This window comes from Phasianus colchicus, chromosome Z, assembly GCF_987193195.1.
Source record: "Phasianus colchicus chromosome Z, bPhaCol1.hap1.1, whole genome shotgun sequence".
Lineage (NCBI taxonomy): Eukaryota > Metazoa > Chordata > Aves > Galliformes > Phasianidae > Phasianus > Phasianus colchicus.
In genome coordinates this window covers 9,836,459-9,852,203 of record NC_143476.1, presented here as the reverse complement: position 1 = coordinate 9,852,203, position 15,745 = coordinate 9,836,459, and the positions used below count along the sequence as shown (strand labels likewise).

The 15,745-nt window shown below is 49.1% G+C and overlaps 1 protein-coding gene across 1 annotated transcript; it reads left to right on the top strand.

Annotated features, from left to right (window-relative positions):
• Positions 1-11,880: 11,880 nt before the first annotated feature.
• Positions 11,881-14,583, top strand: LOC149912455 (rho GTPase-activating protein 32-like). Its single transcript, XM_090131105.1, has 8 exons — positions 11,881-11,931; positions 12,245-12,326; positions 12,806-12,949; positions 13,227-13,329; positions 13,425-13,557; positions 13,723-13,805; positions 13,943-14,050; positions 14,412-14,583. The coding sequence occupies exons 1-8, from the start codon at positions 11,881-11,883 to the stop codon at positions 14,581-14,583; spliced, it is 876 nt and encodes a 291-aa protein (XP_089987231.1).
• The last annotated feature ends 1,162 nt before the right edge of the window (positions 14,584-15,745 follow it).

Sequence of the window (15,745 nt, the reverse complement as noted above, 5' to 3'; positions counted from 1 at the left end):
AGGACAGCCAGCCTGGACGTATTTTCATTACACATCTTTGTACTGATGTCCTTCTAGAAGCTGGAACATTTCTCAATCTCAGCAGAAGAGGGCAGGAGGGGTCCAAGGTGAGGGCACACTCTCCTCTTTATCTGGCACTCAAAGAGAAAGAGAAAATGAAATCCAGATGTGTTTCCCAGCCCATGGCAAACACCAGCCTTTCCATCCTTACAGTCCTTCCTGACATCAGCACTAATTGAAACAACATCCCACTCAACTTTGCCATGTCTGGCAGAGGTTGCAGCTCTTTCTATTGCATCCCTCTAGCTTTCAAGTCAAGAGCTCCTGTGTCACACAAGGAAAAGCAATCTTTTACCTGCTGTGCCATGCTCATGGCTGCAGACGTCCAGATTCCAGCAGCTGATGCCCACAAGGACAGCCAGCCTGGACTTTTTTTCATTACACATCTTTGTTCTGATGTCCTTCTAGAAGCTGGAACATTTCTCCATCTCAGCAGAAGAGGGCAGGAGGGGTCCAAGGTGAGGACACACTCTGCTCTTTATCTGGCACACAAAGTCAAAGAGAAGATGATAACCAGATGTCTTTCCCAGCCCATGGCAAACACCAGACTTTCCATCCTTACAGTCCTTCCTGACATCAGCAGCAACTGAAACAACATCCCACTGACCTTTGCCATGTCTGGCAGAGGTTGCAGCTCTTTCTATTGCATCCCTCTAGCTTTCAAGTCAAGAGCTCCTGTGTCACACAAGGAAAAGCAATCTTTTACCTGCTGTGCCATGCTCATGGCAGCAGCAATGCAGATGCCAGCAGCTGATGCCCACAAGGACAGCCAGCCTGGACTTATTTTCATTACATATCTTTGTCCTGATTTCCTTCTAGAAGCTTGGACATTTCTCCCTCTGAGCAGCAGAGGGCAGGATGGGTCCAAGGTGAGGGCACACTCTGCTCTTTATATGGCCCTCAAAGAGAAAGAGAAAATGAAAACCAGATGTGTTTCCCTGCCCATGGCAAACACCAGACTTTCCATCCTTACATTCCTTCCTGACATCAGCACTAATTGAAACAACATCCCACTCACCTTTGCCATGTCTGGCAGAGGTTGCAGCTCTTTCTATTGCATCCCTCTAGCTTTCAAGTCAAGAGCTCCTGTGTCACACAAGGAAACGCAATCTTTTACCTGCTTTGCCATGCTCATGGCAGCAGAGGTTCAGATGCCAGCAGCTGATGCCCTCAAGGACAGCCAGCCTGGACTTATTTTCATTACATATCTATGTCCTGATGTCCTTCTAGAAGCTTGGACATTTCTCCCTCTGAGCAGCAGAGAGCTGGATGGGTCCAAGGTGAGGGCACACTCTGCTCTTTATCTGGCACACAAAGAGAAAGAGAAGATGATAAACAGATGTCTTTCCCAGCCCATGGCAAACACCAGCCTTTCCATCCTTACAGTCTTCCTGACTTCAGCAATAATTGAAACAACATCCCACTCACCTTTGCCATGTCTGGCAGAGGTTGCAGCTCTTTCTATTGCATCCCTCTAGCTGTCAAGTCAAGAGCTCCTGTGTCACTCAAGGAAACGCAATCTTTTACCTGCTGTGCCATGCTCATGGCAGCAGAAGTCCAGATGCCAGCAGCTGATGCCCACAAGGACAGCCAGCCTGGACTTATTTTCATTACATATCTTTGTCCTGATGTCCTTCTAGAAGGTTGAACACTTCTCCATCTCTGCTGCAATGGTCAAAAAGGGTGCAAGTTTAGGGCACACTCTCCTCATGGCCTCTTGCACTCAAAGACAAAGGGAACATGAAAACCAGAAGTGTTTCTTTGCCCGTGGCAGACACTAGCCTTTCCATCCTGACAGTCCTTCCTACAATCAGCTTGAATTGAAACAACATCCCCCACATCTCTTTTTTGTGCTTATTCATGCGTGAATAATAATGAGGATTTTTCTGTAAATCTTATTTCTGCATGGAAACGATCAGATAACCGGAGCTTTTTTCTCTAAAACAATCCTGCAAATTTGCATTGCTTATCTATGTGCGCAAAATGTTTTTGCCATTCATCTCAAATATCAATACATCTGGCAAAATAAGATAGAAAAAGTATTTACAGACATTTTTGGACATAGATTACTTCTGGTCAAGTGGGAAAGAATCCCTAAGCTGCAATCATGATATTCTTTTATCAGTTTCTCTGATTTAGCCAGTGTTACTAAAAGGGAAATAAGACACAGGCTTTTGATAGCAGCTGCCAATTTAAGAATGATAATAAGTTTTATTATTCTTGGCTAAGATCAAAGTCCTGCATTTCAGGTTTATCTGCATTTCATCAAGTATAATTAACAGTTTTGGATAGCCACATTATTATATGGCAATATTGTCTTCCTGCAAGGAATTTCATTGTTTTACACGTGCCACAGGTTGTTAATAGATTGCCTGATTACCATTTATTTTTTTTATTGGCTTATGATGACCACAGAAAACTATACAGCAGCACCATAAAAACTTTAAATCCTATCCCATGTATCTGCATTCATACGAAAATTATATTGGAAAGCATTGGTGAAACTAAGATTACAAAATAAAGCAGGGGACAATTTCAGTGAAAGCCTGCAGGTTTTACAGCTCTGCCCATTTCAACCCCCTGAAGACATCCACGGGTTTCCTGCTGTGGGACACAGGCACTCACCTGCAGCTCAGCACTGCCTGCTCATGCCTGCGCACACCTTCAGGCTGGAACCAAGGAAATCCTCAGCAAAGACATCAGTACACTTTTGTTAGGATGACTTTCCTAAAGAAGCATCAAATATTTCTTCACGAGATATACTGCAAGTCCCTTTGACACTAGCCCTTATTTTAAATGTTTAGATTTGTGCTTCATTCAGGCGTGCTGTCACTCCCAAAAAGATTTTTATTCTTTTGTTTGTCATTCTGAAGAACACAGTGATTTCTGCCTTGTTTACTGACTGTAGGCACAGCAATACTCCTGCACCTTCCGGGAAACAGCAAATCCATCTCTTTCACACCCTACTTCTATCAAGCTCATTCACCTTACAAGGTATTTATTGCAAGCAGCTCTTCCAAAAATGGAGATTAACAGAACCTGCAACCCAGGACACCTCAGTAAGCCAGTACTTTTCATCTCCTGAAGGTGTAGGTAGACACAGAGCTGGAACATCTTTTCCAGAGCTGTGTGATGCTATCTCATCTATGTTCCTTTACTGTTGACTCAGTTTCACTTCTTATCTAACCTGGTTGCATCCCAGGATTTCTGGTGCCAGAAACAAACTGACAGCTTTCATCACTAGTTAAAAGGAAACTGCAATAGGAAAAGCAATTTTTCTGATTTCTCTGTTGATCAAAGATGCTTCATGCAAGCCTGATGCGGTAGAAACAATATCAGCTTTAGAATGACAGTCATTAGAGCAGAATCCTTTCACTGATGAAATCCCACAGTCCTGATTCATACAACACTGACACTGGAGGACTCAGTAGTTTAGATGAGAGCGCATTAAAAATGACTAAGTTAAGGTCTCAGCAAAGAGTGACAAGTATGAAAAAAAGAGGTTGCAGAAACTGCTTCAGTTTGGCACTCTGGCATAAAGTATGACAACACACAACCTGCCTGTGCAGTTCCAGAAGCAGAAGAAAGCCGTCAACCAAGACTTGTTCTCATCTGCTCTGAAAGTCCACTGGGACAAGGCCACTTTTCTCTGACGTGCTTCCAGAAGTATCACTTCTGAGCACTGTGCCAGGGAGTTACAAGATACTGTTTGTGTGTACAGAGGAGAAAAAGACGTCTGTCTGGAAACAGACTTGGTGAAGGAGAAGCAGCATTTTCCAGAGTACTTCAGAAAGAACTGAGCACTGCCCCAAGAGCTTCAGAGCGGCAGGCTGTCACAGTGTGCCAACCAGCTCAGCTGTGAGTTGGCACTGAAGCTGCACCACAGGGAGAACAAAGCCCCCTGTGCACCCTTGGAGAGCCAAGGGTTGGAGATTGATGAACCTTGAGCTCCTTTCCAACCCGGGCCATGCTGTGATTCTGGGATTCTCACCTTTGCCTCATCTGGCAGAGGGAGGCAGCTCTTTCTCTTGTCTCCCTCTGGCTGTCAGGTCACCAGGGCCAGTGTCACACAGGGAACTGCAAACACTGTGTGTGCTGTGCCCTGCCCATGGCAGCACAGAGGCAGCTGCCAGCAGCTGATGCCCACAAGGACAGCCAGCCTGGACTTCCTTTGATTCCTTCCCTTTGGATCAGCGTCCTTCAGGAAGGCGGAACATCTCTCCAGCTGAGCAGCAGAGGACAGCAGGGCTTCGTTGTCTGGGCATGTTCTCTTCTGGCCCTCTGGCCCTCACAGACACAGGAGGAGGACACAGAGGCTGCTGTCACACAGCCAGCCCTGCCTCTCAGGTCAGCTCTCAGGCCATCCTCTCTCCCCTCAGCAGCAGCTCACTGTTCTGCACTCCTCTGGCCTGGGCTGGCAGAGGTGTGCAGCAGTTCTGCTGATCTCCCAGTGCTGGCCATGTCTGCAGTGCCTGTGTGAAAGACACAGGAAGCTGCCAGCATTGCACTGCTCTGCTGTGCCCCTGCCATCACCGAGTTTGCTGTCAGCAGCTGCTGCTACACGTCCATTCAGGCACAGGCCTTTCCTTCCTGGCCCTCTTTCCCCCCCTCTCTCCTCTGCTCTCTCTCGTGCTCCCCTTTGGCCTGGGCTGGCTGAGCAGTGCAGGCCTTGTTGTTGCTCCCTGGGCCAACTACGTCACGGTTCCCCGTGACTCTGCCAGCTGCTCTGACACAGCGACTGCGTCCTCAGTGTGGATTCCAGAATGCGACAGACGTCCAGAGAAGACTTCCAGGGCTTATTGGAACATGCTGCCATCAAGAACTGCCATGGCTCAGGCCCCCTGGGAATCTGCTCACAGCGAAAGCTGCTGTCACTCTGTGTGGGCACAGCCTTGTCTGTGTAGGCCTGCTCACACTGCAGCCCCTGTCTGCACCAGAACCGTGCCGATCCACCTTCTCTTGGCCTCCTTGCCTGCATGGAAAAGGGCAGCTTGGGCTGAAGTCCCTCCACTTGCAGATGGCCGAGTGAAGTCTCTGAGCCCTGGTGACCCACTCAGCTCTTCAGCCTGCTGACCTGCTCTGCTGGGGCTGTCTTAAAAGGCAGAGGGCACGTTATCCTCATGTCCCCACATCCATCCCTCTTAGCATACTGTAGGCCAGTTCCTAAAAGGACACCTGCACAATCTCTCTGAATGTTAATCAGCACGTAGTTGGTCTGTGCACTGCAGAAATTGCACCTAGGTTTTCAGTGGTGATTAGCTATGTGTTTAGTCAGAGGTGCAATGGTTCTAATGGTGAGAGAAAGACATTCCCAGTTGTCATCAGGTGGAACACACTTCAGACTGGAATCCTCAAGCAGACTGCAGTCAAGCTTTCTTAATTATTCGTTGTTCTTATCAATTCAGACACATCTCTGAATTCCTGCTTGAATGAACATTCTGTAATAATCTGCTGAGACAGCGCAAGGCTTGACAATGAGACTATAGTTTATGAAAGCAGCACTTTTTACTTACTTTACAAGTTCTTATCTGAATGCTAAATGCAACATCAATTCACTTCTCACTGGGTTGAACGTTTTAAATATTTGGTAAACATAATGGTTCTAATTCTGACATTTAATATGAAAATATTAAAATTCCATGTAAGTACTTTTTTGTTAGAATGCCAGATGCTAAAGGGATGAAGTGGCACAAGAAAGCAAAATGTCTGTGCTGATGGCAGGAAGGACTGTAAGGATGGAAAGGCTGGTGTTTGCCATGGGCAGGGAAACACATCTGGTTTTCTTGTTCCCTTTGTCTTTGAGTGCCAGAAAAATAGAGGAGAGCGTGCCCTCACCTTGGACCCCTCCTGCCCTCTGCTGCTGAGATGGAGAAATGTCCCACCTCCTACAAGGACATCAGGACAAAGGTAAGTAATCAAAATATTTCCAGGCTGGCTGTCCTTGTGGGCATCTGTTGCTGGAAAATTTAATGTCAGTAAACTGCCTAGATAATGACAGAATGAGGGTGACAATGGAATGGTACGTAATCACAGTACAATGAAAAAAGTATGCAGGGTGCAGGAAGGGAGGTGTGGACATTCTGAGTTGCAACTCTTTATTTGCTCCAGAAAGCTCTATCAGAATGGAAGACTGAAGGAAATACTTTGAGTGCTTTTTTCATGTGACTGGATAAAAGATCCATGTGGCAAATTGAATAACTGAGTGGTAAAGGGACATAGATACCTCACTGTTTCATGGAACCTTTCAATTAAGCACCTGAGCACTGTGTACAGGACTTGGGAATATAAGTATTAGAGGATCATGGAATATCTTTATTTGGAAGGGACCTCGAGGATCATGTATTCCACCTCCTGGTTCCACACCGGACCTCCTATGGGTCAAGCCCTGTGTCTGAGAGCATTGTGCAAATGCTCTTTGGCCTTTGTCAGCTCAGTGCCAAACCACTGCCCTGGGGAGCCAGTGCCAAATTCCATGTATCTAGTTCATCCTACAGAATGATGCCAAGAACAGTTACAGAGATCGACTTACAAACAAAATTATTGTCTTGAATTAATGGTACACTCAACATTTAAAAAAAAAAAGAAAAAAAGAAAAAAAAAAGAGAAAAAGAAGAAAAACAAGAAAAAAAAAAATGAAAGCCACATTCTTACGCTGGCATTTTACAGTATTGTCAGATTTTTGTAATTCTTTTGTGTCAGATCAAGGTTCTCTCATCGTGAAATAATGACCAAATTCTCTTTTCAGATCTAAACATACAAATGTTAAAGGCAACAGTGCTGTTCAAGAGTACATTACCAACTCAAACACTGCTTTGGCTGTAAAACTGAAGGTAGTAAGGAATTTTATCAAGGAGTTAGAAGAAAACATGTAAGTGTAGATTTAAAAGCAACCTGTATTGTTACTTAGAGTTTGATATAGTGTAATCCAATGCACAGTACTTGTAACGTGTGTTTTACAAAATGCTGTGCAATGTAGGCATCTATTAAGATAAATGATGCAAGTTCTAATATGTCCATGACCTTTTCAAGCTGTTCCTTACTCCTACACATCACTACGAGTAGTTCTTCTGTCAGGAAGGATCACATGAGTAATTAACCTGTGACCTTAAGTCTGGAATTAAATGCATACAGTGGAAGTAAGAGCTGTGGGTTATTTTCTTTCTCTTTCAGTGTTGAAGAGCCGAGGTGTTTTGTTTTGGAGGGTGGACAGTGATGGGACACGTGGGGAATGGCTTTAAACTGAGACGGGGGGTGTTGAGGTTTAGGTTGGATGTGAGGAGGAAGTTTTTCAGCCAGAGGGTGGTGAGGCACTGGAACAGGTTGCCCAGGGAGGCTGTGGATGCCCCATCCCTGCAGGCATCCAAGGCCAGGCTGGATGTGGCTCTGGGCAGCCTGGGCTGCTGGTGGGCAGGTTAGAAAGCCCACAGGACTTTATTGCAGCCCTGGGTGCAGGGGGATCACTGCTCCTAGCATGCACACAGAAGAGCTGGAGCACACAGGTGATGTACATTCCACTTGTGAACATTCCTGCAATTGCAGAGAGCGTGCGCCTGTTCCAATCACTGCTGCACAGATTAAAAACTGATTGCAGATGAGCTGTTTTGGTATGGGGTTCTTGCCAACGGTCTGCAGTGGCTGTGTGATTCCTCGGGGAGTTGCTCTCCAGCCCAAAGGTCATGTCCTAAGTCGACCAGATCCCGTTTGTGTCCAGAAATGGCTGACAACAGATCAGCTGCTGGTCAAGTTTCTAACATCACACTGGCCTTGCTCCAGTGTCTGTGTCATCAGCCCCAGCACATACGGTGCACCTCTTCAAGGCTTTGCAACACTGAGACTCTGCACTTGGGCTCCAGACATCCTGCTGCACCAAGAGGTTATTCTAGCTTTGGTATCTTGCAACTTTGTATATAACTACATCACTGTAATCATAAATGTCTAGGAGCATGGAGATGGAGAAATTAATCTTCCTGTAATTCTCTGTACTGCAGCCCCGTGGTTGTCAACACCTAATGCAATATTGAAATTTCAGTTGAGAAATTGAAAGTTGTCCCTAACAAAAAAACATCTAAATTTGTAATTGAAATTACAGTAAGGATCAATGAATCCAAATGCTTCTAGCATAACCACGATTATAGGCAGTGTTTAGACAAGCTCTTACAGGAAAACCATGAACACAAGGCTAAAGAGAGACTAAGTGATGCACTCTGCAGGAATACTCATGGAAGTCTTCACAGTGCAGGAGTCTGATCTGATTACAGATGCTGTGCTTTAAGTACCCCTTATCATATCTTTTCTTTCACTGTTTTGCAGGGGTTGGACTCAGTGATCTCTGGAGGCTGGAGATGCTGTTTGCAAATGGAAGATGGCAGATGGAGAGAGGAAAAGCAAGTGCAAGGCATGCTGTGCATAGCCACCACATGGCATCTGCACCATTTCCCCCTGCACAAAGGAGGAGCAGCTCACAAGCTTGGCCTGGGCCAGGGAAGGGAGCAGACAAACATCTGGACCGACCGCAAAGGAGCTGGTTCTGCAGGTTGGGTGTCTTCTGCTGCTTGTCTCACATCCTGCTGCTCAGCGGTAGATTTGTTCCTGCTCAGTGCTAACAGGAAACTCACACAGCATTTCTGTTTCAGCTGTGCCAACGCTTTGATCCCTTGCTGCTTGGATGGGGCGTTTGAAGAAGGATGCCTGTGCTGATGTCCAGCCAGGCTTTGGGGATGAGTCTCCACACCAGGGTCCGTCTGACAGGACTGAGGGTTGGGGATCCAGCCAGGTCGAGTCCAGCGTGCTTTGCTCTTGTTCTTAGTGCTTGTTTTTGCTCAGGAGGGCAGGAGATGAAACTCGTGAACCAATGCCTGCAGACGGGGTTTGCAGAGAAAGAGGTCCTGCAGGCTTTCTGTGACAGCCACAGAGCTGCAGCGAGGCTGCATCAGTGTAAAACACCAGAGATCCACGGAGGTGTGAAGGGGAGCTGTGGGCTGCAGTCACGCAGGAAGGGATGTGCATGCTCGGGGTTTGGTTGTTGTGTGTGTGTTAAGTGACTGTGATACCACTGCTGGGTCAGTGTGAGTGTACAGAACAAGTGTGACAGCCTTTTTGATGGAGCCCTGTGAAAGGAGTCCTATGGACTTGAGATCCAACTGTCAGCCTGTGGGCATCATCCAGGAGTTGGGGTAGGGCATGAGGCAAGGGAAGTTGGGCTGAGAAAGGGATAAAGCAGTCTGGCAGTAGTTCTGTGTTTCTCCCATCTCCTGCTTTATTTCCTTCCAGGTGAAATAGATGGGTGCTGCAACATGCCCTTGAATGTAACAAAACCCACTCTAGTGTGGATTTGACATGGGCCCAGCACTGCAAGGTACGCTGCTGGGAGGAAGCGTCCATCTGGCTGAGGGCAGGAAGGCCCTCCAGAGGGATGCACTGAGGCCAGTTGTGCGAGGCTCAACAAGAGCAAGCGCCAGGTCCTGCGCTTTGGTCATGACGACCCCGTGCCAGCTTCTCCAGGATTTGGCTGGGCTAGAATTCCAAGCAGCCCCTGATTCCAGAACGTTGGGCTGGGCTGTTGGAATCTTCTGCCCTTGTGACTGGTCTTGCCTCCCCACCCTGTCCGTCGTGGTGGAGCAGCCTGGTGGCCCTCAGTGATGTCATAAGGGCTAGAATGAGGGGAGGAGCAGTGCGTGCTGCGTCCCTTCATTGGAGCGCTGGAGCTCTGACTGAGCAGCTCGCTTGTTGCACTTGTGCACCGACTGCGTCCCTTTGTCTTCACACCGTCCTGTGCAGCACCTTGTAGGTAAGCTGAGACAGTGTGGGAGAGACGGGGGGACAGTGAGTGCTGAGAACTGCTGGCTGGCGGAGCTCATAGGATCACATTATCTCCATCAGCAGAGGGGTGGCCATGAGGGACAGGGAGGTGATCGTCCCCCCCTGCTCTGCTCTTGTGAGGCCCCAGCTGCAGTACAGTGTCCAGAAAGACAGGGAGCTGTTGGAGAGGGTCCAGAGGCGAGCCACAAAGATGATCAGGGGACTGGAGCACCTCCCCTGCAAAGACAGGCTGAGGGAGCTGGGCTTGTTCAGCCTGGAGAAATGAAGGCTGTGGGGTGACCTCATGGCAGCCTTCAGTACCTAAAGGGAGCCTAAAAAGAGGAGGGGAATCAACTCTTTGAAAGGGTAGATAACAGCAGAACAAGGGGAAATGGTTTTAAGTTGAAAACTTAAGTTTTTAAGTTGAGGGAGGGCAGATTTAGTTTTTTCCGTTGTATTCTTTGCTAAACCATGGAAGCAAACTGACCTGCTCTTTCTCTCTCCTCTCTCCACCCTCTGCCTGCTTCCCTGCTGCAGCTTTTGCTCGTGGAAGATCAGAGCAAAGTGACAAGGAACGGCTGCGGATTCGTGAGATTTCTCTCCCTCGTTCTGATCTCTTGCCAGGTACCTGCCATGCTTTGTCCCCCCACATGCTTTAGCAGCCCGTGACGCCCCGTGTTTAGTAACACAGCCTCATCCAGCTTTGATGGGACGCTGGTCACGTGTGGGTTTTTCTCCACGTGCTCTGCAGCTCAGCCCTCAGAAGGATGCTGTCTGTGGTGCTGTGACCAGCTGGTCTTAAGGAAAGCAATCCCTTAGGCAAAGAGTCCCAGCCCCAGCTTGTGCAGAGCTGCACAGCATCACCAGGGACACCAGCAGGCGTGCTTGGGCTGTGTGAGTGTGCCCAACAGCTGTAGGGAGCACAGCAGAGATGTGAACAGAGAAGATAAAAGTGTGTTTCTTTTCAGTTCCAGCTTGTCACACCTACGCTGATGGCTGTGGCGTGCAGCGAGATCAGCTGTGGGCCTGATGTGGCATGGACAGAGGTAGAGTATGAAGCTCTGATTGGTCTTTGTTCCCTGACTGCAGCCAGCAGAGTGAGCCGCAGATGTGCTCTCCTGCATTCCAAGAGAGCTCCTCTGTGGCAAGACAGTAGTGCAAGCGTGGCAAGTTTATCAAAGTACCAGAGCCATCTCGGCTGTTGTGTTTGTCCTCTACTGACTTTTCCCTTCAAATGGCTGCAGAAACAACAGTCATTCTCTGCTCTGTTTGGCCTCGCTGTTGGTTGGACTGCTCAAGAGAGCTGCTTGGTGCTTGCAATGGCACTGTTTGCACCTTGTAACTGCAGCCGTAGCTTTGGTTTCCCTCTTCACGGTCTCCTAGCATCTGAAACAGTCAGCCTTCCTGCACAAAGAGCGCAGGAAAGGAGGGGGCAAAATGGACAAGGCCACCTGTCTGCGTCAGTGCCATTGCTGATTGGTCTGGGTGGGGAGAGATGCATCTTTGCTGGCGTGTGCCTGCTGCACACCAGGGAGAGAAACAGCCGTTATTAGACTTGCAGTACCTTCTGAAGTGCCCATGATAAGGACCGAGTGCATTTCCTGCAGCTTTCTCTGCAGATGTGCTCCTCACCTTGAAATCCTCCTTGTTGGTTCCCAGCTCCTCACCGTGGCCTGTGCTCTCTGTTTCAGGCTGAGAACAAGGGGAAGCCCCTGCTGGACCATGAGGTGGCACCTGTGAATGTTCCAGCTATTGCTGCTGCCCATGCTATTAAGAGATACGTTGCCCAGGCAGCGGATGAACTCTCCTTTGAGGTAAGCAGTTCAAGGCGTTCCTTGTTGTTCAGTTTTACAATGGCAAATGCCTTCAGAGCTGCACTGGTGCAAGTGCTTTAATGCTCGGCGATGTTTGGCAGTGCAGAAGAATGCAGTCATTTGAGCTGTGCTTTCCTCCCAGCCGTGCTGAAGCTGGGATTGACGTTGCAATCTCTTGCAGGTGGGAGACATCGTGTGTGTCATCGACATGCCACCAAAGGAGCTGACCCCCTGGTGGAGAGGCAAGCTCGGCTTCCAGGTAGGCACAAGCTTCAGACTGGAGAGTGCAACTTCAGTAGAGGCAGGAATCTCAGCTTAGAGCTGCTCTGCCTGCTCAGGATGCCTAGTGGACATAAACAGTTTCCCTGTGTCGGTGTCAGGGGACCTTGTCTTTGGCTGCAAATGCTGAAAAATTATTACCTTTATGCTGTGAACTATGGCCATTTTCTGCTGGATAGTCTTATGGAACGTCAGGCAAGCACGTTCCGAGGGAAATGTTACGTGGCTTTTGGTTTAACAGTTCAGATCTGAGAAGTGCTGCATGCAATAGTTGGCCTCTCTTCTTGTTACAGGTTGGATTTTTCCCAGGGGAGTGTGTGGAACTCATTAATAAGAACAGTCCTGAGGCACTCATCAACTCTGTGCCAAGGCCAGGTACGGATGTTACATTTGATGGTGTGGGGAAGCAAAATGAAGTCTTTTTTGGGGTGTGTTCCATGTTTAGTACCTCCTTTATCCATGCCACATTGTCCTCTGGGTTGATGATTCTTCATGCACACCATGGGGCAGAGATTTGGCCCAATCCTCCTGTGTTTATGATTGGACTTGGGGAAAGTATAGAATCTTCATAGAATGGCTTGGGATGGAAGGGACCTCAGGGATCATCATGCTCCAACCCTCCCGCCTCAGGATGGTCTCCCAGCCCCCACATTTAATGTGAGACTAGATCAGGCTGCCCAGGGCCCCATCCAGCCTGGCCTTGGGCTCCTCCAGAGATGGGGAAAATCCCTTTTTGTATGTACTGGTTGGTAACGTTCTTCCCGTTCTGACGTGCTCTGTAGAATGTGCTGTGCTCGGCCTCGTCCAACGGAGCCAGACCTGAAATGACCTGGTTTCTTCCTTTTGTTGTGCAGTGCCCAAGAAACGCAGCAAGATCCTCACCTTCCTTCGTTCCTTGGTGAAGGCCCGCCCAAAGAAACCGACCGAGCGGGAGGTGGAGAAGGAAAGGGTGTTTGGCGGTGACCTGGGAGAGCATCTTCTCCACTCCGGTCGTGATGGTAAGGAGCTGCCCATTCCTGAGATCTTCCTCTGCTGGGCATCTAAAGAAGATGAAAGGGAGCTCGTATCTAGCAGGGGGCAGGCTGACAGCAGTGGAGACACGTGTAATGGGAGTTGATGGCTGAAGGATAAAGTGAGGCGGATGCTCCTAAGAGACAAGCACATCTGTATTTGCTTCAGCCAAGCCTGGCTGGGCTTAGTGGATGGGATGTGAAGCACAGCCTGCAGCAGGACTTGAATCAGGAGCTCCACTGACGGCTGGCACGTGTTCTTCAGTCCCCCAGGTCCTCCAGAGCTGCGCTGAGTTCATTGAGCAGCACGGCGTGGTGCAGGGGATATACCGCCTGTCCGGCGTCGCGTCCAACATCCAGAGACTGCGGTAAGAGTGCTGCGACTGACACAGCCTGAGTGCATCTGGTGTGGCTTTGGGCTTGCCTTCCTCTCGCTCAACCGGGTTTGCGTCCCTCTCTCCAGGCAGGAATTTGAGTCGGAGCAGATTCCTGAGCTCACCGTCCGTGACATTCACAGCGTGAGCTCCCTCTGCAAGATGTACTTCAGGGAGCTCCCGAACCCTCTGCTCACCCACCAGCTGTACGGCAAGTTCTCGGTAAGCACAAGGCCACGTCTTTCATTTCCCTCTTCCTGGGCCTCTTGGCAGATGGCTGCAGCAGTGCCCCAGCTCGGAGGCCCTTTTGCTGTCAGCCCCACGAGGTTTACTCGCAGTGGTGTACTAGCCTGATTGGTGTCTCGCTCCCTTTCTGCACTACTCCAGGATGCTGTTGGTGCCGCTACAGAGGAGGAGCGGCTGCTCAGAATGCAGGACGTCATCCAGCAGCTGCCCGCTCCTCACTACAGGTCAGTGCTGCCCTCAGCCTGCTGAGCTCAGCCCTGCTGCATTGCAGAGGGCAACGATGTGGTTCCAGCCTTTGTCTTTCTGAATTGCAGCACGGCATGCTCGTTGGTGCTGAACGTTTGCCTCTCTTGTTTTCCAGGACTCTGGAGTATCTGATGAGACACTTGGCGTGTCTGGCTGGGAGCTCCAGTATAACAAACATGCATGCCAAGAACCTAGCCATTGTGTGGGCTCCAAACCTCTTAAGGTAAACTTCTGGTTCTGTTTCAACACAACGCTTACATCTGTTCTCCATTAAAAAAAAAAACAGTGCTCCCTTTTTCTCCATCAAATGTGCTCTTCTCCTGTAAAATCTGTGGCTGACAGAAGAGCAGGAGCCTGAGCTGTTCTCCATCCCCACGGGCACAATGTCTAGTTGACAATTTCTGCAGTCTTGTTGAGATGGGACTGACGTGTCCTTGATCATCCAGGGGAATTTCTGCAGTGGCATCACTGATTGCCCACTGCGGAAGTCTCCAGAGCCTCAGCTGACAGCTTTTGGCTGCAACAATTCAGACTCGGGGAAACGGTCTTGGAGAAATGACTTCTAAAATCTGCCTTTTCTACAGATCACAGCAGAACGAGTCTGCCTGCGCCAGCGGAAGAGCTGCCTGCATGGAGCTGCAGACGCAGTCGGATGTGGTGGAATTCATCATCAACCACACCGACGTCCTCTTCGGCTCCAAATCCGGAGCAGACATTGCAGATGCAGCAGGTGAGTGTCTTCCTCCATTAGCTTGATCTTGACCTGACACCTTGACCAAATGCAGGCCTTCTCCAGGATGTTTGAGATACTCTTTTACCATCAAGGGGACAGCAGACCTCTGGACTTCCATTAGGGTATGGCATCCTGTTGCTGGATGCTGAGAATGTCCAAGCCCAAACTTCACAAGGAGGAAACCGTCATTATTATGGTTTGCACGCAGGAAAAGCTTGATGCAAGTGTGGCAGCGAAGCTTTCTCAGTTCCCTGCCCCCATTTCCTTGGGTTTTTCCTTGCCTATTTTGATACAGTAAGCTGCTCTTAATGATGACCGTGTCCTTTGCCATAAACACACCTCTTCCCACATGGTTATTTTGGGCTCCTCTTCTTCCAGTGGCTCGGATAAGCAAGCCTGAGAAAAATACAGCACCTCCCCCAGAACTGTGGTGGCTGTGCTGCTGCTTTCTGATCCTCGCTCTTACCTGTGGTTTTCCCTGACAGGGCACAATTCTCTCCCAGGGCCCAAGTCTGTGGGGGTCTCTTCTGCTGCCACAAAGCTGCTCAGCCTGGAGGAGGCACAGGCACAGAGGCGAGGCCACAGCACCTCTTCTGTGGTAACAGAGAGCAGCAGGGACATTGAAGTGGAAGAAAGCCCTGCAGCTGGGCAGGGCAAATTCCACACCGTCGTTGACTTTCCATCTGACAGGTAAAGAGGACTTTCTTTTCCAGCACCTAGCATCATTGTTTGGGTGGGTTTTTGTGTTTTCCTGCAGAAACCAGGCAGTGCTAGGAACAAGCAACTGCTGCCAAGAGCTCAGTGCTGCTCTTCCCTCACCCTGCACCACGCACGACTCACAGCATTGGCTGTTTTCTCTCTCCAGACAAAATCCACCCAGCAAGACTGAGGAATCACCAGCTAGCAGTTGGTGTTGCTGCTTCAGCCTCAGGAAGCCATCCTCTGGCAGCAAACGCCAACTGCAGCGCAATGCCAGGCAGCCCTCAGAAACAGCAGTGGTAGTCCTGGCAGGTAAGGGTGCAAATGCAGCTTCCAAATCCCTGCTTTTCAGGAACATACAATTCAAGCTTGCTCTGCACATGTATCTCTTTCTAGCGTTCAATCCCGTGCCTAAATCTTCACCCCTGATCAAGTACCACTGTCGTAATTCAGCTTGTGAAAGTTTGACACTAACCCCTGTGTATC

What these genes read in the sequence shown, in the direction of transcription:
- LOC149912455 (XM_090131105.1), top strand. Translation starts at nt 11,881, where the DNA reads ATGCCACCAAAGGAGCTGACCCCCTGGTGGAGAGGCAAGCTCGGCTTC. An exon ending in TCCAACATCCAGAGACTGCG is followed by an intron (nt 13,330 to 13,424) that starts GTAAGAGTGCTG and finishes CCCTCTCTCCAG; the next exon opens with GCAGGAATTTGAGTCGGAGC. An exon ending in CTGCCCGCTCCTCACTACAG is followed by an intron (nt 13,806 to 13,942) that starts GTCAGTGCTGCC and finishes CTTGTTTTCCAG; the next exon opens with GACTCTGGAGTATCTGATGA.